Source organism: Sinohyriopsis cumingii, chromosome 6, assembly GCF_028554795.1.
Source record: "Sinohyriopsis cumingii isolate HCF-2022 chromosome 6, ASM2855479v2, whole genome shotgun sequence".
Classification (NCBI taxonomy): Eukaryota; Metazoa; Mollusca; class Bivalvia; order Unionida; family Unionidae; genus Sinohyriopsis; species Sinohyriopsis cumingii.
In genome coordinates this window covers 56,373,818-56,394,707 of record NC_142966.1, presented here as the reverse complement: position 1 = coordinate 56,394,707, position 20,890 = coordinate 56,373,818, and the positions used below count along the sequence as shown (strand labels likewise).

The window sequence follows — 20,890 nt, the reverse complement described above, 5'->3', positions numbered from 1 at the left end:
AAACAAAACGGAATATATATATATATATATATATATATATATATATATATATATATATATATATATATATATATATATATATATATATATATCTTCCATAATGTACAGTGATGAAATAAAGCTGAATTGAAGAACATTTGTACATAATCATACTTAATATTAAGAGGCAAAGATGAAATAGAATTGTTTCTATTAAGTATGACAAATATCACTGGAGAGTACGGCCTCTCGGGTCTGATATTAGATTCACAATGTCAGCATATTTCAACACTATATCAGTTAATGTTGTTAAATGTTTAAAATTCACGGTTCATCAACTAAATACAATAAATTCAACATTCGCACTGTTCTTACAATGATGAAAATGATTATTTCAGCAGCTGTAATACCAAGCCAACATTAGAGATGTGTTAAGATTAAAGCTGTGCAACAATTATTGCTATTTATTGATAACCTGCTGAAAGAAGTATGTTGGACAAACCCGTCAGTAGGAATATACACGCATGTACAAACAAGGATTTTAAATACCGATCCATCCTTTTAATCTCGACGGTCTCCATAATTTGCAAGATTTATCATTTAAGTCAATTGATATTTTTAATTCGCAAATGGAATGCTTGTTAAAAGAGACGCACATGATTCACCGCCTTGATGATATGTATTTAATAAGATTGATTTTAATACTATATATAAAGTTGATCGATAGATTTATTGTATGTGGTTGCTTCTATCGTTATTGGCGTGGGTCCGAAAAACATTTGAAATAACTAGTACGGTTGTGTTTAACCCGCTTTAATGTATTTTGCCCTGACTGTTATTGGGTATTCTGTTTCTCAACGATAACCAATGCAACACAGATGTTTGATTTATTTTGTTGTTTTTTTTTTTTTTTTTTTGTTTGCTGTTTGTGTGTGTGCTTGGTACTTGTTTGTTGTGTGTTATTGTTTTTCTTTTATCTCATAAAATTGTATTATCGTGTTGACATGATAAAAGACAGAAAAGTGAATCCTAAATAGTCTTTACATAATGTATGATTATATACAAAACCATAACATTTCCTTAATGATGTATTCTATCATCTAAATTACCTAGCTCATTAGTAGAAAAATGACACAATTATAAAAGCAAACATTTAAATTTAAAAATGCTCAATCATCTCTATTTACCAGAACGCTAATATGTATTCGTATGAAACTGATGCATGAAAACCTTACAGACTGTAATCTTATGCTAACACTGCTGAAAATGTATATAAATATAGCATTACCAATAATGTCCCCTTTGTGAAAACATAGCAACGGTATATGTAAATCGAAGGTAATATCAGATATTCCTACCCATCTTGTTTGCCCGAACATTAACATGCAAGAGTGCATGTAAATCTAAGGTAATATCGAATAGTCCCACCAATGCGGTTAGCCCCTACATTACCATTAAACACAGTAAGGGTATTTATAAATCTAAGGTAATATCAAATAGTCCTACCCATGCGGTTAGCCCCTACATTACCATTAAACACAGTATGGGTATTTATAAATCTAAGGTAATATCAAATAGTCCTACCCATGCGGTTAGCCCCTACATTACCATTAAACACAGTAAGGGTACTTACAAATCTAAGGTAATATTAAATAGTCCTACCCATGCGGTTAGCCCCTACATTACCATTAAACACAGTAAGGGTACTTATAAATCTAAGGTAATATCAAATAGTCCTACCCATGCGGTTAGCCCCTACATTGCCATTAAACACAGTAAGGGTGCTTATAAATCTAAGGTAATATCAAATGGTCCCACCCATGCGGTTAGCCCCTACATTACCATTAAACACAGTAAGGGTATTTATAAATCTAAGGTAATATCAAATGGTCCCACCCATGCGGTTAGCCCCTACATTACCATTAAACACAGTAAGGGTATTTATAAATCTAAGGTAATATCAAATGGTCCCACCCATGCGGTTAGCCCCTACATTTCCATTAAACACAGTAAGGGTACTTATAAATCTAAGGTAATAAGGTGCTGGTATACCGTACAGTACGATTACAGTTGATTTCTTCTATCGCATTTCAATTTCTTGCACATAGTCGCTCATAATATATTTATATAAATGTATAATATTTGCCTTATAGCTCATATATAACTGCTTTCGTCAGAAGCTAATGCTTTTTCTAAATACTCACTGTATGGTGTCATAGTTAGTTGTTCCCCTATTGTAACACCATCCACCTCTGGCAAGGCTGTGTTTGTCTGGCCGGATCGACAGTAGTCATAAACATAAGTTGTTTTCGTGTTATCTGAAAAGGTCTGGAAAATAAATATCAGATCATAAAGACACCCTGTGGTCGGATAATTCACATAAACGAGATTGCTTACGTCTGATTCCAGAGTTTCGTTTTTGTTATACTTTTCTGGGGGGTTTGGGTGGAGGGGGTCTTTTAATTTTCGTGTGCTTGGTTGGGTATTCCTGAAGCGGATATTTAGTTTGTAACAAATTTGCAGTGGGGCCATTTTTAGAAGTAATACGTTTCACTGACCACACCTCCTTATAACTTGGATTCTTATGATATAGATGTCCTGTTACTTTAGGGATGTCTGCTACAATACTTTAATTTGTACTAATTTAAGAAAAAAATGGATGTTTATATTCTATTGTTGTCTCCGGTTTCGTTTAGTTTTCTATTTTTTTTAATAAGTTTGTTATTTTTTTTTCATTTTATTTTTTTATTTAAGGTTATTTACACTTTTGTATTTAGGTGTCTAATAGACAAATTTATGTCTGCTTCTAGCAGAATTTGCAGTGACACCATTTTCGGATGCAATGAAAATACTCTTTCACTGACCGCCTTCCTTGCCACTTTGATTTTTATAATAAAATTTCCAGCCTTTCCTGCATTGTTTGTGACTGTATTTTAATTTGAATATATTTGAAAATATCATTGTGTATATTTGGAAATAAGTCAAAGGTTTATTCGTCTTAAACGTCCTCTTTACATTATTTGTGCTATTTCCGTGTGCAATCTATAAACCGAGTCGTAACAGGTTTTATTGCGACTGTTTCAATTCCTGAGCAAGTCACGACATCGCTGGCTGGAACAAAAATTTATATAAATAGTAATGTGTCTTTATCAAAAACAATGTGCACGGTTTAATGTTTGTCCATTCCGCGGTCAATATACCAACGCCTTGTGGACATTTCATTGGCAATTTTGTATCTCGCGCCTAATATTAAAGCTGTGTAGTTCCATATATCAAGTCCACGGCTCATTTGGGTGATTACATTCTATATTTTGTTGTCTTTCTCACGCACATAGTTCATTTGGGTGATAACATTCGATATTAAGTGATTGTATGCCCATTTAATCTCCTTACGTGATGGTAAAGCCTGGATTATACTCATGATCAAGCCGCCCATGGTTAGAGAAAAATGTCACATACTTTAATTGTAAGACTCGTGTCTTAAACTTCCTAAAGTGTGTGTGTGTGTGTGTGTGTGTGTGTGTGTGTGTGTGTGTGTGTGTGTGTGATTTGTACTTTAAACGTAGCTTTTAACAATTTTTCAGTCCTATCGCTACGATGTCTGCAGTATGACAAGTTAAAGTGATGTCTTGCACTGGGGCATCATGCCGCTGACATGTAGCATTATGTCCCAGCCAGTCACATTATCCTGACACCAGGTCGACCGGTCCTAACACTAACGCCAAGCGAGGCAGCTGTTAGTACCATTTTTGTAAGTCTTTGGCATGACTCTGCAGGGTATCGAACCCACGACCTCCCGCATCCGAGGCGGACGCTCTGACCACTATGCCACCAGAGCGGTGTACTTCCTAAAGAAATAGCAGCATAGTAACATTCAAAAGTTAAGACAGAGAAATCGAGATCAGATTTTTATTCATACGTTAAGTGTTTAAAAACCGTCCAAATTCAATTCAAATTCAAATTCAAAGAAAGTGCAAGCTTTAGGTAAAGACGCGAAAGTGCAATAATTAAGTTCAAAATTGTGAAAACTGCAAATGATATATACTTACAAAACATGTAAATTGATGAGAAGCCGCTGAGTTGAAAACCACCATATATTTATATGTTAGCGAAATGGTCACAATATGGTACCAGATACCTGATGCTGAAAAAAGATGGCATTGAATTACATTGACATTAAACAATATAAAAGTTGTGGGGGTTTAAATGTATATTGTTTGGATTATGTAAAGGACGTGGTCTATGCCGACAGTACTATTTTATACAGACATTTAATATTTTAAAATAAAGTTACTATACACTATATACCTCGATAAATCTATCTATCAATACAATTTGCTAAATCCGGAGGCAACGCTACTTGCCAATAGAATATGCTAAATATGTGAGTAATGCTGCTTACGAATAGAGTATTCTAAACCCGTGGGTAACGCTACCTACCAATAGAGTATATAACGCTACTTACCAATAGATTATGCTAACACCGTGGGTAACGCTACCTACCAATAGATTATGCTAACACCGTGGGTACCGCTACCTACCAATATATTATGCTAACACCGTGGGTAACGCTACCTACCAATAGATTATGCTAACTCCGTGGGTGACGCTGCTTACCAATAGAGTATGCTAAATCTAACTCAAATAACATGCCCCTTCAATTTTTAACATTGTTTCAGTGATTACTGAGCACGGTTGTCTGAAACGTACACATTTGTTCTTTAAGCCATTCTGATTTACGTGCAGATAATATTCAAGAAATACTTTTGCTAGATTACTTTTCGTTTTGGTTCTATGCTTTGATCTTTTTTTTTCTCGAAATGTAGTGTCGCTGGCAGTCAGATTGTGTAATTGAATGGAACAAAGATCCTGTTGAATACTATTTAATCAAGACTTCCAAGTATCAGGATTGCAATTTATTTACGTTCAAGACTGTACAATGTTAATAACTGAACATTCTCTAAACTTCGTAAAATAAAAGTATGTGGTAAAATACATCTTGATTGAATATTCTATAATTTCAAGCGTAACAATGTTTGCCCATTAAGGAATACTTACAACCATATGCAATAGGTTGGGAGCATGTTGTAAGGTTAAAAGTCATGGAGACCCTGGTGTTGCAAAACACCCAGTTGTCAGATGAATTGACACACGCTGTTGTGCCGCTAGCGCTTGTATAAGTATAGTCAAAGTCAGCGAACAGTTCCGTAGAAACGTTCTGGGCTGCTGTAGAGGCCATACCTGTAGAAAATGCATAATTGAGAATCAGATTAGATACCCACCATTTTCCCATTTTCAGAGAAAAATCCTGACCACGCACCCACCCTCCCCCTTGGGTAGGTGTTGCCGCCTTGAAATGACTGCTTTAAATTGTAACTACGCATTTGAGGAGGCACTGAAATGATACTGAACCGATGCCAGTATTGTGTGACCTAAGTTGATAAATAGTATTGATAGACCATACAACTAATCATTGAGAAACCTGAAATACGAAAGGTTAATCTCTCTAATGACTTTTCTTTTCTGACATAAAGCTGCTTTTAATTAGACAATACAAATCAGTCACCAAATTAATTCTGAATCATAAAAACAGGTACATACCTAACATCCTGTACTGAATTAAAATACTTTATGTTTCAAGTATGAAATTCACTTTTATTTATTACTCAGAATGTACACAGAGATTTATTAAACTCGTTGGGATTGTGCTAGAAGCCTAAACAAATTACCGCCTTATAGAAAACTCGAGCTCCGACTCGGAGATTATATCAACGACTATTTAACAATGCCAGCTTTAAGATATTTTTACTGATGAAACAAAGCCTGTTTGCCTTTTTTACTTACCTTTACAACTTTGCAGAGAATATGATACCTTATCTATTAAAGAATATTTTCTTAAAGTCAAAGTTAAAAATGATCCATTACTTTTTCTTATAAACATATATACATGATTAAAGGTCACTATATCATTCAAACTGACCGCCATGAACACGCACGTTATTCAACGCTTAGTTATTGAGCGACGTTTTATGCTGGGCACGTGACCCGCAGCACCTGTAACTGCTTCTGGTCGACTTGGTGAAGTCCAGTGTTTCCTTTACGCACATTTGTGCGTCACGGAAGCACGGTGGAGAAAAGTGACGCACACATTTTGTTGCCGTGCGTTTTTTGTTTTTTTTTTTTTTTGTTATTTTTTGTTTGTTTTTTTTGACGCAATGGATTCGCATAATGCAATCAGGATTTATTTATTATCCAATGGTTGGATGAAAGGTGGCATCGTGTATACTTCGAGCATAGGCATTGACTGGTTCCCCGCTTTGTTTACTCCCTGTGTTGGGCTCCTCTATTCGTAGAGCGGAGTGGAACGCAGGGAACATACGCAATAAGGAACCAGACTAGCATAGGCAATGTTATGATTAAGTAGCTTCCCCATATCTCGCGAGATCTCACGCGATTTCCATTGAGATCGGCACGATGTCATCTTGATGTTTAACCTCAATGCTTGTTGCACTAGAAAGTGATCTCCAGATTAAAACGTTGTGCACTAAAAATCATTGGCGAAGAAAGTGAAAGAAGCAGAACACAGAAGAGTAAATGTGGATCTAACTTTAATGAAAAATAGAGAAATTAATTCCCTTGACTGGAATACGGCACATCCATTAGGATTACCGGTGTGACTTCTGATAGCGTGATTGCGAAGACTGCAAAAGTGAATAATCCTTGCGTGACAGGGTTTAATAATTTTAACAAATCTGCCCTCGTTCGCCACAAGATATCTGCAGAACACATTGTAACCCAAGACATTCTTTCACAACAAAGAAATCAGTAAACTTGCCGAGACAAATGCGTTTATTTGGATTACACAGTCAGGGGGTCATTGCAGATTTTGTTGGTTTTTAACTTCGTTGCAATAAAAGAAAGACCTTAAAGTAAATTGACTGCCATTCGGTTAAAAAGATTTATTAGGCATTTTGTATTGGCTTGTATGTAATATGTTGGTCTTTAATATTGCTTCATAAAGATTATAAGGAGACTGGTAAAAGTACGATTTTAAAAGAAAAATGAACTTATAAAATCATTCTCTGAATGGAAAATGCATTTGTTTGTTAATTGTGCATGTTGGTTTATTTGTATGTTTAGAGAGAGAGAGAGAGAGAGAGAGAGAGAGAGAGTATGTTGTGCAAGTTGCAATATCCTATTTCAAGCTGAAAAATTACGAGTTGGATGAAAATTTGTCAGTATATTTTTGACCCCCACATTTTTTATTTGACCCCCAGTTCTGACACCAAGGGTTATTTTACCCTCAGTTTTACACCCCTGGGGGATACACTGCTTTATTAAAGTATCCGTTCCACAGTAAATATCAGCTTCTACTACAGATCTGGTCTAGTTCAGTTTTCAATGTGGTCGTGTATCAAGCAAAGGCGTTTACCTGATTTCAGTAGGACTTTAAACTCTGCCACGTGGCCGCCGTAAGAAGTATTGCACGTAGTCCCAACTGTAGACAGTGTATTATTGTTTGTAACCAGTACTCTTTCATATACAGCATTCGGTTCAATACCTATGAATAAAGCAAATACTGTTTACATATACATTTTACTAAGTCTCGTTTCTTTGAGACGAATAACTACAAAGGTTTATAAGGCTGTCTTTAAAACGTGTGAAACATTTTCCTCTTTCAGTCAGACCTGCGGTTATTTCATGGATGTATATTTTAATTCAGTATTTTAAGAGACTGTAGTTCCAATAATGTAAGATATAATACCATGCATCATCAATACAGATGGCAGGCAATTGGGTCTTAGCAAAAGTGAGAACACTAAAACAATCTTTTTCATATATCTACGTCCGCGGGAGAACTGCATGACTTAGAATTCAACATTTTATAAACTTTACGGTACGATGTCCTCAAAATGTAAGTCGAAATCAGTATATATCAAATGTTTTCTGTTCATAGAAGACGTTTCAGGATGTATCACGAAAGAAAGGAAGGAAGTATTGATCGACACGCGTCAGTTTATTCCTTGGTGTGAAACTGAATCAAAATGACGAAGAGTTTGCAATACGCAGACAAATCTTTGGACTGAAAACCATTTGCTATTATCTACTGAATGTTATCCGTCGTGATCATTCACTTATCCATTCATCGGTCCATCTATCTGTCACAGCTGTTCGATTCATTGGATGATCGATCTAAATATATATTTATCCATCCATCCTTCTCTCCATATATTTATGTATCTCTCTTTTTTCTTTCTGTAAATCTGTTTATCAGACATTTCATCGAAAGTGACGAATAATCAATACTTCCAATGGAGAAATCATTTTTTTTAAAAAATGATGATTCTGTAAGAGCAAATAACTTCAAGAAGTTCTTCGTTCTTACCGTTCATTTGGTAGTAGTAGAATGAATTATCTGTCACTTTGGTTATGTTCAGGCACAGATATCCATAAAACGTTGTGCCCACACCTATAATGGAGTCCATGGCCCTGAAAGAAATATAGGAAAATTATATTTCTATCAGACTGTGTACACATTCTTCTCTATGCATAGTTTATGATTTACAATGACGAGCGACCTGTGGTTATATTCATCCTGAGGTCTAGTTTAGGAATTACTAAGATAAAGTTTTTAAATGCAAACGTGACAGATTGCGTCAACATTTTCTTTATCATAAACTTAAGATTTAAAAATGCTGAGAAATTATTGGATTGCAGTGACTGAGGAAAGCATTACCTATCCTTTCAGTTTAAAATCAACTGCAAGGAACACTTTTTAAAAAAGTGGAAACGAAGGTATTGGAAATAATGCGATAGTGGAGTCTTAACATGCCATCGGAATTTGAACCTTCTGTGAAAATGTCGCAACCCCACTCTATAACAGTATACTTTCTTGATGTTTTATTAGTTAAGTACATTTTATATAAGGGTTGGAGGACAAGTTCAGAAAGCTTCCACCCTAAAGCACAACTTTATATATACACGTACACGGATGTGACTACGCCAGGTTGAGGAATTCTATGCGAGATTATCCCAAGACTCAGGGTCAATGTTGAAATGTTTTAAGGACGAGTTGATAGAATCTTTGAAGCGTTTCGTCTGACCACCCTGATATCGTTTACCCACGTTCATGTCGCCATGGAAGATCTTCTTGGCACAATGTACATCGCTCTTCTGACATCATGGTGATTTGAGCTGCACATCTCATATGTGATTTCATCAGCAGAGTGTGGATGTTTGGAATTCCTGCCCGTATGAGAATCTTCGTGTCTGGAACCCTGTCCTGCCATCGTATCTTCATCACCTTTCTCGGGTAGCACATATAAAACTGATCAGGTTTCGCGGGCATACAGCAGGATCGGCAAAGGCATTGTGGCTTTGTATGCTTTCACTTTTGTTTGTAGACTGATGATTCCCAAAAGCCACACTTGCCTTGTACACTGGTGAATGTGGACTCCACGTGACTGTGTACAACCTATGTGGGTGAACCTGGTTTGGCAATTTATTGCGATAGTTGGCTCTACGTAAGGCTCTCCTGGTTCAGTTCAGTGCATCACCTATGTCTTCGCGTATGTCTTCTGCGTGCTGATTATGAGACCAAACTTGTCGCAAGCTAACGATATATTGTCCATACCGTGTTGCACTTCAAACTCAGATTTGTCATTCAGTTAACATTCGTCAGTAAATAAGATCGGACAGTCACTTGCTGTAACTTTGTCTTCGCCTGTAGTCTCATCGCATTGAATTGCTTGCAATCATTATGCTATCTCATGTCAATACCTGTGTTCTAGTCACAGAAGGCAGCAGTAAGCATGGCAGATAACAGCATTATTTTTATGAGAGTAATGGGGTCAACACACAACCTTGCTTCACTCCATCAGTGACTGGGAATGGTTCAAATGACACACCGTCTTCGACAACAGGAACGAGAATGCCGTTACGGAATTGCCAAACCATTACGATAAGTTTATATGAGCAAACAACTTTTGCCATGTTCTTCCAGAGGCCCTAACGACTGACTGTCAAAGTATTTTCTCGGGTAGATGAATTTGTGCACATGTTGGAGTTATGTTTCCAGCATTTCTGCTTAAAGAGCTGAAATCATCATGTATGCTGTCCTTCGTTCCTTCTCAACGTCTCGCAGACGCCCCTGACAAATATGATGTACAAAGCGATATAGCAGCAAGAAGATGCCTCGATTGCTGTCACACGAGTATTTGTTGTCTTTTGGCTTGTACAAGCGGACAATGCATGCATTCTTGTACTCCTAGGGAATATTTCCTTGAGTCCACATTGACTGGAAGAGTTCAGTCAGTTTATGTACAATGTGCAAGCCACCGGCATTGTTGAATTATGTTCGTATATCATCCGCTCCATGTTATTTGCCGTTGTACAGCAGGTCAATTCTTAGCTTCAGCTGGAGGATATGCAAGTGACATGTTAGTTTCTCCTTAGTCAGTCGATCTGACACACGATTGTAAATTGAGGATAGTACTGATGTCTTCTGTCGATCTTTTGTAATAACTTTTATTTTCCTGTGGGCAGTGTGGTGTTGTCAGCACTCAGTATTGGGTATATTCCTGGTGTCTGTGGTCTGTTGATTACATAGATTATCACAGAAGTTCTTCTACGTAGGACTGAATCTCATCTATCGTGTTGCCCACACATGAGTCTTGCAACTTTCTTAGTTTGTATTGGACCATCATGTTGATGCTATAGGAGGCTGGCTTCTTATATAATGAAATGCTGTCTTCTAAACAGTTATTCTGCAGCTGAAGTTTCTTCTTAACATTCATGGTAGCATCGTTCTCCTCAAACCATTCTTACATGTGGTGGGACCGACGGTTTTGAATGCAACTGAGTACACAAAGTTTCTGACAGATGCTCAGTTTTCCTCGACATTCTCGGAGTATGCACTTTTGCTTTTTAATTGGCCGCACAGGTCTTCAACTAATACCTGCTTCACCTTCTCCTGTTTCAATTTAGAGACATTGTACTATTAAGACCTTGATTTACCTTGTGTTGGCTTGCTAAATTGAATATGGATATTGAGCTTAGAGACTATGAGCATGTGGTCAGTCCAATATTTTGAATTTCTGATCGCCTTCGAGACCCGTGCATCCTGCTTATCTCTTCTCCTGAAAATAACGTAGTCAATAAGATTCCACTGTTTAGAGCGTGGGCGCATCCAATACGTTTGTTTGCTCTTTGGTAGTCGGAGAACTCTGCTGGTGATTAGAATGACGCGTTCAGCGCCATATTCCTCATTTATTGTTGCATTTTCCAAAACCAACGTTCTCAATAACACACGGTTATCTGGTAATCTGTGCCAACTCTATCACTAAAGTCACCAAAGATGATGAGCTTTCTGCTTCTGGTACCTGTACGATAAGATACTCCAGGTCTTCATAAAATTTCTTCTTGATATTATCTGCGTTGGTCGTGGTACGTGGATAGGAGTTGATGATAGTCTCATGTCCTTTTTCAGAAAGTGACAGTTTCATCTCATCGGCATTAGTCAATAATCCACACCCTTTAGGAAATTTATGAGATTGTTTACCCAAAACCAGATTCGCTAAATCGGCCACTCCAGAAGAAGACTCCTATTTCGGTAAGTTGTCCTTTCTCAGCTATGCCACTTTTCAACAGACTACTTTCTGGATAATTAATCTAACCATTTCTCTAGCAACTAGAGATTATCTTCTCTCTGACATATTTGCTGATATACTGCGTCACCTTTGTCTTCCTGTTAGACTTTCGACCGTTGCGATCCCCATCAGGCGATGTATGCTGTCCAGGTTTCACGTTAAGAATATAATGTGTATTACATCATTTCTAGCCCATTCATCATGCTAGTGAGGTAAACAGTGTGATCCTAAAATGGGCTGCTCATGCACACTTTGGGGTGCAGAGTTCCATGATGATTCAGTCCAGTGAAAGCGACCACATGCCCTGAGACACCTACATGAAGACCTGCAGCTGCAGCTTCCAGTCTATCCACATCGGCTTCCTTGATATCTGCCCATAAACACAGGACTTGAAAGCATATCAGGTGGGGGAGGGAACGCTGTCAGGATATGTGTGTGAGATGTATTTAACGGAAGAAATCATCCTCACTCTCTAGTCTATTCCAGTGGCACGACAATATCTAGACGTCTGAAGAAGAGTCCTAATATACTGGATGGCTCGCGTCGTACTGTACCTGAGCTTATGAGCTGCGCTGTCCACACAGATTGTATCATGCGTCTTCACATCAGAAAGGTTAAGCACATTTACTAACCGCCCGCTCCGCCAAAGTGGACACTCCAGAGGAAAGCAGGTGCAGTTGTCCAATCTGGATCAACAGTCACATGTAGTAATCTCAACTGTTAGGGACGATATCAGTCGTAGCTAGGTAGGACTGGTTAACAATACCTGTGAAACTTTGCCATTTGATGTTCGATGTATCTGCCCACCTATAAGATTATGTTGTACTTTTGCAAAGTAATTAGGATCGACGGATAAATCTGACTGCAGAATTTATCCGACTGCTGTACAGGCTTATATTCTCTAAGTTTAAAATAAGTTCCTACATGGACCCTATCCATCCAATGTATGCAAACTCAAGCTTATACTGTGTCGGATGAATGTGCTCATGCACTATAAAATGAATGTCTGACTTGTGAAAATAAATAAATATATATATATATATATATATATATATATATATATATATATATATATATATATATATATATATATATATATATATATATATACGCTAAGGTTGTGTTTTTTCATGAAATTTACAACTAATGTAAATCGTTCATTCCTTTCTTCTGTTATAGATTACAATCTTTACCTAGAAATTATAAATTGTTCTGATACATCAGAGCTTTATTAATTATTCTTATTTGGTCGTACATGATTGTTCTCTGAATGCAAAAGAGGAAATTTAGGATCTATATTTAATTTGTTTAGCAAAAACGAAATAATATCCATTTAGTAATGATGTACTTAATACTTGAAACCCTTGCTTTTAGTTCGTATTGTGGTTTTCCAGCTTTTAGATCGAGATGTCTTGGCGTCACTTCAAACTGCAGTTGCCTATCTAATCTGATAAAGCTGAACAATCCTTTCTTAATAGAGAATGAACGGTATGTTTTAGAAGGAAACCGAAATTACTGAGCTATGAGCTGCGTTTTAATGTGTTACTTTACCGCCCTTTTTATTCAGCTAACTGCTATCTTGAAAGCCGTTAACCGGTATTTGCAATTTTGACCCCTTGAAGAACCTACTTAAACACCAAGAGACCGCCGTTTGAAACATCGTACGACGTGGTGATGTGACACTGCCAGTGGGTGACTGTGTTCCCATACGCTACCATTTTCCAGCCGGTCATAGCGTTCGTTGTGAACGTGAGCGTTCCCTTGTAACTGTCCTCATATGTCGAATTTTGAAACTGACTGGGAAAAGTACAATCGGCGTCTGATAAAAAAAAAAGATATTTGTATGAGCTTTTATATTAATTATTATGAAGAAATATTCACAACTAGATTAATAAAGAATATTTATAAAAGCTTTACCTTATTCGTAGAGAGGAAACTGAGGAACACGCTTTGTACCCTTTCATTATTGATGAAACGCTGACAGCTAGAAGAATTTAAGCAGCACGTCAGTGCCAACGTTTATACTATACTTACATTTCAACTCCAAAAATATAATATTCAATACATTATTGACGCATTAAAACAAAATATTATCATAATCGGTTAAAGATACTATATAACAAAGTACTTATATAGTTGCAGTTTGCGTATGAGACTATTGGAATACATTCTAAACATTCTGTAGTTTCAGACTCGTGATAGAATATTTAGTATTATTTGGAATTTAGTTCGTCATATTTTAAGTATCACTTGAATTTTTATTTTGTCTTAGAGGGAACTGATTTACTTGTTGATTTGTCTTAAATTGTTGGCTTCACTTCTTTCTAACACAAATATTAAGATCCAGGTCTTAACAAAAGCTGAAGGCTCTTCCGGAATATGAATTGCATTAAAACACTTCAGAGATATTAAAATTTTCTTTAAAGTTTAAATTGACTTTGCTTATGAATATTATTTTCCCAAGTAAAGATTATACTTTCATACATTTGATAAATCTTTAATAAAACATGCAATCATTCACAATGTCATTTAAATTCAAGAACTTTTTTCTTCAAATCTTACATTGGAAGGCAAGGGTTTATGAAAAAGATAGGCTAACTTGCCCTTGCCAGAACTGTGATCTTCCTGAAGAGAAAGCATCTTTAACAATGCGTGAAAAGAACTTTTGAACAATAGGGTTTAGGTTTCACTGGTACGTATATGTCTGGTTATAATAAGAAATTAAAGGACATACATCTAAACAAACAGATGGATTCAGATTCAGATGGAAATAATAGAGATGCAGATGCAGAGAGTACGAGAAAGGAGAAAGAAAGGCAAATCCAACGAGAGGGATAACGAGCTTGAAGGAGCTAAGAGATGGAAATGCAGACAGAAGAAATGGAAATTCAATATGGATTAAACAAGAGGGAGCACACTTCCTCCTTTTATATGGAAACTGAAGGTTTGATGTTACTTTATATATATATATATATATATATATATATATATATATATATATATATATATATATATATATATATATATATGAAAAATGCGATTATGATAATGCAATATAAATAATAGGAAAATTATACCTTTCTCTTTTGACTTCCTTTTGTTCTTATATAGTTCCTTTTTATATGTTCAATTTATATTAGTCAAATTAGCATAATGTAACCCAACTGCTATTTTCAAATATGGACTGGTTCTATATGTGTTTGTGAATTTCACTTTTTTGACTGTACAGACTCTACAGCTTAATGCAATAATTTGTCATATACTTAATTTTGAATGCATCTGTTCCTGTTGCCAACGTTTTGTTTTAAGTCATTCAAATTGTTTTTCGTTTGTTTCTGGATTTGTCTACCTATTCAATAATACCATGTATCACAAAGATATTGTGGACCACATCTTTTGATCATCACTTCCTGTTGCGTGTGGTTCCAATTCCTGTAAAATTTGACCATTGTGACATCTATCATCGTAATGGTCTTATTGCTCAAATCTACTAGAAAGATGAACATCTGCTTCCATTCACATTCGTTTTGACATACACTTTAATTTTTGATATATATGCAAAATTACTCTTTCTCTGCAGAACTTCACCACCCTGTATCTCCATCAAGGGATCCATCCCACAGACCCCTGGCCTGACTGTTTACGCTTCTCGTCAAGTTTTCTTTTAATTATTCGTCACTTAAGTGTATGGTAAGAATGTAAAACTGTACCCTAACATGGCATAATGCTAAATGCATCATTGACCTGTATAACGAAATCCAAATTAAAATATCACTTTATTTCTTCACAATCATGGTTTGAGTGCAAACTTTGCTACTTGTAGATAGTTTCTCACCCATAACTTACAAGAGTAGCAACGTTTTCTTTTTTAATTTTCATATTTCCAAAGTAGAACGGCACTTTAACCGTCTATTACATTGTTTTTACCTCTAACTGTATCTTCGATGCAATATATTTTTAAAATATCTCATCAAAACAGTAAATACAATATTACGTTTTGTCTCTATACAATTTTAATACAGAGAGATTTTTTCGGACCGCTAGTGGTGAGAGAGTCCGCCCTCGGATGCGGGAGGTCGCGGGTTCGAACCACGTCTCAGTCATAACAAAGACGTATAAAAATGGTACCAATAGCTGCATCACTAGGCGGGCAGTATTAAGAGGTTAGTGTTAGGACTGGTCGGCCTGGGTCAGGGACATCATGCTACATATATGCGGCATGATGTCCCAGTGCTACAAACATACATACATACATGCATACATACATACATACATACATACATACATACATACATACATACACACACACACACACACACATACATACATACATACATACATACAGACATACATACATACATACACACACCAGTGGTATAATGGTATAGTGGGGGGATATGGGCATAAATGAATTTAACATTAAGCATGTGAGGGCCGTTGTGAGGTCTACACAGAGGCTATAAAATGGACTTCCAAGCCTTCTAGAGTACATTGCCTGCATAGTATATATTGTTACAAGTTTTTGATCTCAATGGCTTTTAACAGGAATTTAACATTAAGGCTACACTTTTTGTATATATGTCCTGACATTGGATATTGAGACCTCCAACAGGAAATTATCGTTCAGGCATTAACTTTTTGCTGCTTAACCCGATGTCCTCTAACGGAAATTAACATTATTTAATCTAAAACTTAAGAAAAGTATCAAATGGGTCAATATCGGGACAAGGAGAATGTAACGTTATAGTATAAATTTAACATTAGCTTACAGCAGGCATGAGCAAACTAGGGCTTGCGACGTGGTTGTATGTTCTTATTTGCATCACTTCCTGGATGAATTTGCACGCTCGTGGCTTATATGATTAACATTATCGGTTGTTATAGGGATAAGGGGAAGTTAACGATACACATCCGTACTGACATATATGTTTATAGTGTTAAAAATGTCCATAAGTTTAACATTACGATCCGATGAGAGGCATAAGGAGAATTTAACGAGAATGAGTCTCTTTGTGCCAAAATGTAAAGTTAACAGAGATCAATTACTAGTGGTCTACTATCCAACACCTAGCTGTCTAATATACAGCACCTAATTATCTAATACCCATTGCACATTGATATACAAAAGAACGCGCCGCTTCTTGTGACCAACACGGACACAGTTACTATCCAATACCCGATGATCTACTATCAATCACCCAGTCTTCTACTATCCATCGCATACAGATTTATTATCTTGCACACCACATGGAGAAGGGAGCTATCTCTGGCATTGACTCTCTTATTGCTTTTATCTGTTTTGAGAACTTTCACTATCAAGTACAAGAAACTGTTGTAACTGGTATTTAGATTAGTGGTGTCTTCGTTTTGTCCATTGATTTTAAATTCAGTAGGTGCTGAGCGTGTCAAAGAAGATAGGTTATTAAATTCCACCCAATGAGACTCTTGTATCATCATTATCGCTGTCGGTAGCATGCAAAACAAACCCAGTTCAGACTTGAAACATTGGCAAGAATCTCATTGCTGCAAAACTGGATCTTGTAAAACATTTAATAATCAAGTGACCAGAGATTTTAAGATGGGTGCTATCGTAGAAGAAAGTGGAGTTTAAAATAATTCCCAAAACATGTCCTCGTTGACAAGTTACTACCTGGTACATAGAAAACATAAGTTACATTTCTTTGAAACTCCGATTCGAAAATGTAGTTTCTCTATGACTTTTCCTTTAGAGAGTTAATAATTTCCGCAAGATCTCCTTTTATACAAATATTGACACTGTCAAAGTATGATCTACTGACAGGAAAATAATAGTGATCACAAATCTTCGGTGAACGTGATATGCGTTTCCGTCGCATTATCCACTCTGAAAATAACCACTATCAGAAACGAAGCAGCTGTGTTTTCTGCTACGTTGTACATTTCGACATCAGAATAGACAAACATCAAATTCAGTCCTTTGTTCAGTTCTAAAGACCAACATGACTAGTTACAGAATCAGTTGATGCTGATGTCTTTGGCAGGAATGAAATATATGTTTCATCCCAGAATATCAAACAAATTGGGAGAAGAAATAATGGATGCCCTTTTGTCGTCGGAAAATCAATTTTGAGACAATGAGAAATTTCATGATACTCGATCAGTACACAGCGGTGAAGTTTATACAGTCATTTGCCAAACTAATCGTTTTCCCGAGATGTCGAGCATTAAAATAATGTCCTGAATTTATTCTCATGGTAGATATTATCTGGTACTCCTCGTTTTTGAATCATTTTGTCCAGTGATTCTCGACTTGTCTGTTGAGCTTTATTGCGACAAAAGTGGCTTGGTCTTTGACAATATTTTTACCAAATCCATTTCTTAATGAGCTTCAAGATCAAATTCTATAACCTGATATAATTTGGCCGTGCAATAATATAATATGCTGGTGGAAAAATAAATGTCGCTAGGTAACGTTAAGTGCAGTTGGTTATTCATAACTCGATGGAACTGGCCTCCGACAAGTCACTCCATATCAAAGAAGAATGAATTTGCAAACGAGGGTTCCAGAAGATGACTGCTCTGATTAGAATAGGTTTGACTTATCTTCAAGTGACTACCGTTCTTATCACTGTCGGTATATTTTAACGAAAGATTAGGAAGAAAGGAAACTAGTACAACTGCTGAATCAAGTAGTGCACAGCTGTTTATGTCCATGCTGAAACTCATATCTCCAATGAATGCTCCAATGAAGCAACACATCCCATTCATTTGGAAGACAAATACGATTTGATGTTTAGGAATACGTTCTCCAAAACAACACTGTGTTTTGCAGTTTTCGGAGAGATGATCTAAGAGAATGGGATGCAGCACTGTTTAACCGCATGTTGGTTACTTCCACTTTTAGGATTGTAAGAACATCCCAATGCCTATCTTTACGTGTGTGATTGTTCTTGTATGAGGCTTGATTAATGTCCAAATAACCATATATTAATTTATGTCTGTCATTACTGCTCCTCTTTTCTCTTTTTTCACTCTACGAATAATATATATATATTTGTCTATGTGTATTAGCATTCCTACTTGTGTATCTTCCTTCGCTTTATATGTTTTAGCATTGCTGGGGTTGTGTGATTTATAGTAGTATTGGAGGTGTTAGATATTTAAAAGGGGATGGTACAAAAGTGCTACAATTTATTTTGTTTAACTATAAGGGAATAATTTTGAAGTTATAGTTGCAGAGGGGAGTTTGTTTCTTTGTGCAGGATTTTGATCATATTCTACACCCCTTCTTTTAAATCCTACCCTATGTGGTCAGTAGACTTGCGTATGTTGGCGACTCTCACATCGTATTGAATAGCAAATCTGGAGTATTGACCATTTCAAACGGCACATTGAATAGTATATGTTGGTACTAGATATGTACATTCAGTGCCGGCGCCAGACCCGGCCAGACTATCTGGCGCCCTAGACAACGTTAGATTCTGCCCCCCCCCCGAATATCAATTTCATAGTTTATAAACAATACATTTTTTAAAAAATGCGCCCCTTTGAAATCAGCGCCCTAGTCGGCTGCCTAGTTTGCCTATATGGTAGCGCCAGCCCTGTGTACATTTGGGGGTGTTTGATAGCAGACAAATGGGAAGTGGATGGTATATAACTAGGTATCGAATTGTATATGTAGTTTTAATATTAAATGATCTATTTTACGCTATAAGGCCCATGAATGATAAACATACAGTGTAATGATATTTTTCCGTTTGACCCGATTGAGGTTCGCAAAGTAAAACTTATGGAGGCCATAGGATTTAACTGAGCAAAACAACCACTAATAATGTATACCGTGTATACAGTGTGCTCCCGATGTAGGCTTTAAAGGCTCAGTGTTAAATTCTCATAAATCCCGTAACGGCCTCATCACGCTTAATGTTAACTGTCCCTTATTCCCCTTATAGACACACTCTGTACTTCCATCCGTAGTGAATGCATAGCCACACAAACATGCATACGTACATCAATTCGTAAGCACATGAAATTGTGCCAGACGAAATAATTACGCAAAAGGAAAACATTTAGCTACGATGGGGCATAATAAAAGCATTTTGTTCAGTTATGGAATATTTTTTAAAGAGCTAGTTTTCCAAACGAAACAAAGTTGTTAACTTTTTAAAATCGGATGTGCATTAGAGCCATTAAAGTCAAGGGCTGAAAAAATTAATAATACATGCTATCAACTCATCTCATATCATACCATCTATTCTGACACACATCAGATAAAGTTTAAATAATGATCATTATTATTATTATTATCATTATTATTATTATTAACTAATCAAAACTCTTTAAAGCTGAACCATAATAACCTTAACAATCAGTGGCAAGGAACAATTATATAGTGAACTGTAAAGCATGTATGTCTGCTATATTACGTCTATTTTTCGACATTCTTAAGAAACAATTGTGTCACATCAGATATAAATATGGAATGCATAAATTTAAAAACTGACGTTATATTGTTAATGTCTGATTATAAATATAGTTGTTTGAAAAGATTATATATGTATTAGGTTAATAATATCCCATATTTTCATATTTTCGGGAGGTGGGTAAATATAAATAAAAAAAAAATTCTCACCTGTGCTTCTAAATATTGTCCAGTATAAGATGTAAAGCATAACATGTTTTTCGAACATATCTCTGTCCAGCTCAGCCTATGACGATTCTTAATCTAATAACTAATCTCAATGATAAAACTTCATCGGAATCGGTAATTCTAATAAATGTTTGGGATACACGTTGGGAACCAAGGATAGGAAATTAGTCACCTGTCTTGCTTTGGAGACATGATTTCCACCTATGTTTCGTTTAGTACCGAAATAGCTTTCAGTCGTGTTTTTCAAAGTAGGCATTATAGAGTCATTCAGAAAAGAAATGAATCAATGCGTATCGAGATAGGAATCTATCTTTCCTGTGTTTTGTTTTACTCGTTTGCCATTCGAACGGTTCGAATTGCTTACTTACGCCTTTGTACAAATACTAAGGAATGTCGGTTGAAAATTATTGCCGCCTTTATCCGAAAATTATATACCAATTGTTATCTACACATTATGTTTTAGTTCTCTTCATGAAAGAAAACTAAAGGACACCAGTTATGCAAGGGTCATATTTCTTTACGTAAACTTTTTACAGGACAAAAAAGTTTTTAACGTGTTTAGAGTTAGTTTTCTTATTCAACTTTTGGGTTTTGACGAAAAACTTATTCTTTAATTTCACTGAAACATGCATCA

The 20,890-nt window shown here is 36.1% G+C and overlaps 1 protein-coding gene across 1 annotated transcript; it reads right to left on the bottom strand.

Moving 5' to 3' along the window:
• Positions 1-2,133: 2,133 nt before the first annotated feature.
• On the bottom strand, positions 2,134-20,432 carry LOC149796987 (uncharacterized). The gene is made up of 7 exons (XM_089960680.1): positions 20,239-20,432; positions 13,257-13,446; positions 8,366-8,469; positions 7,412-7,540; positions 5,038-5,220; positions 4,029-4,123; positions 2,134-2,307 (listed from the first exon to the last, which is right to left on the bottom strand). Exons 1-7 carry the CDS (start codon positions 20,294-20,296, stop codon positions 2,134-2,136), a joined length of 933 nt encoding a protein of 310 aa, XP_089816806.1. The 5' UTR covers positions 20,297-20,432.
• Between the last annotated feature and the right edge of the window lie 458 nt (positions 20,433-20,890).

Excerpts from the sequence above, each read along its gene's own strand:
- LOC149796987 (XM_089960680.1), bottom strand. The coding sequence starts at position 20,296 with ATGTTCGAAAAACATGTTATGCTTTACATCTTATACTGGACAATATTT. Across the intron at positions 13,447-20,238 it reads GACAATATTTAGAAGCACAG|ACGCCGATTGTACTTTTCCC; the intron begins GTGAGAATTTTT and ends TTTTTTTATCAG. Across the intron at positions 8,470-13,256 it reads GGCGGTCTCTTGGTGTTTAA|GGCCATGGACTCCATTATAG; the intron begins GTAGGTTCTTCA and ends TATTTCTTTCAG.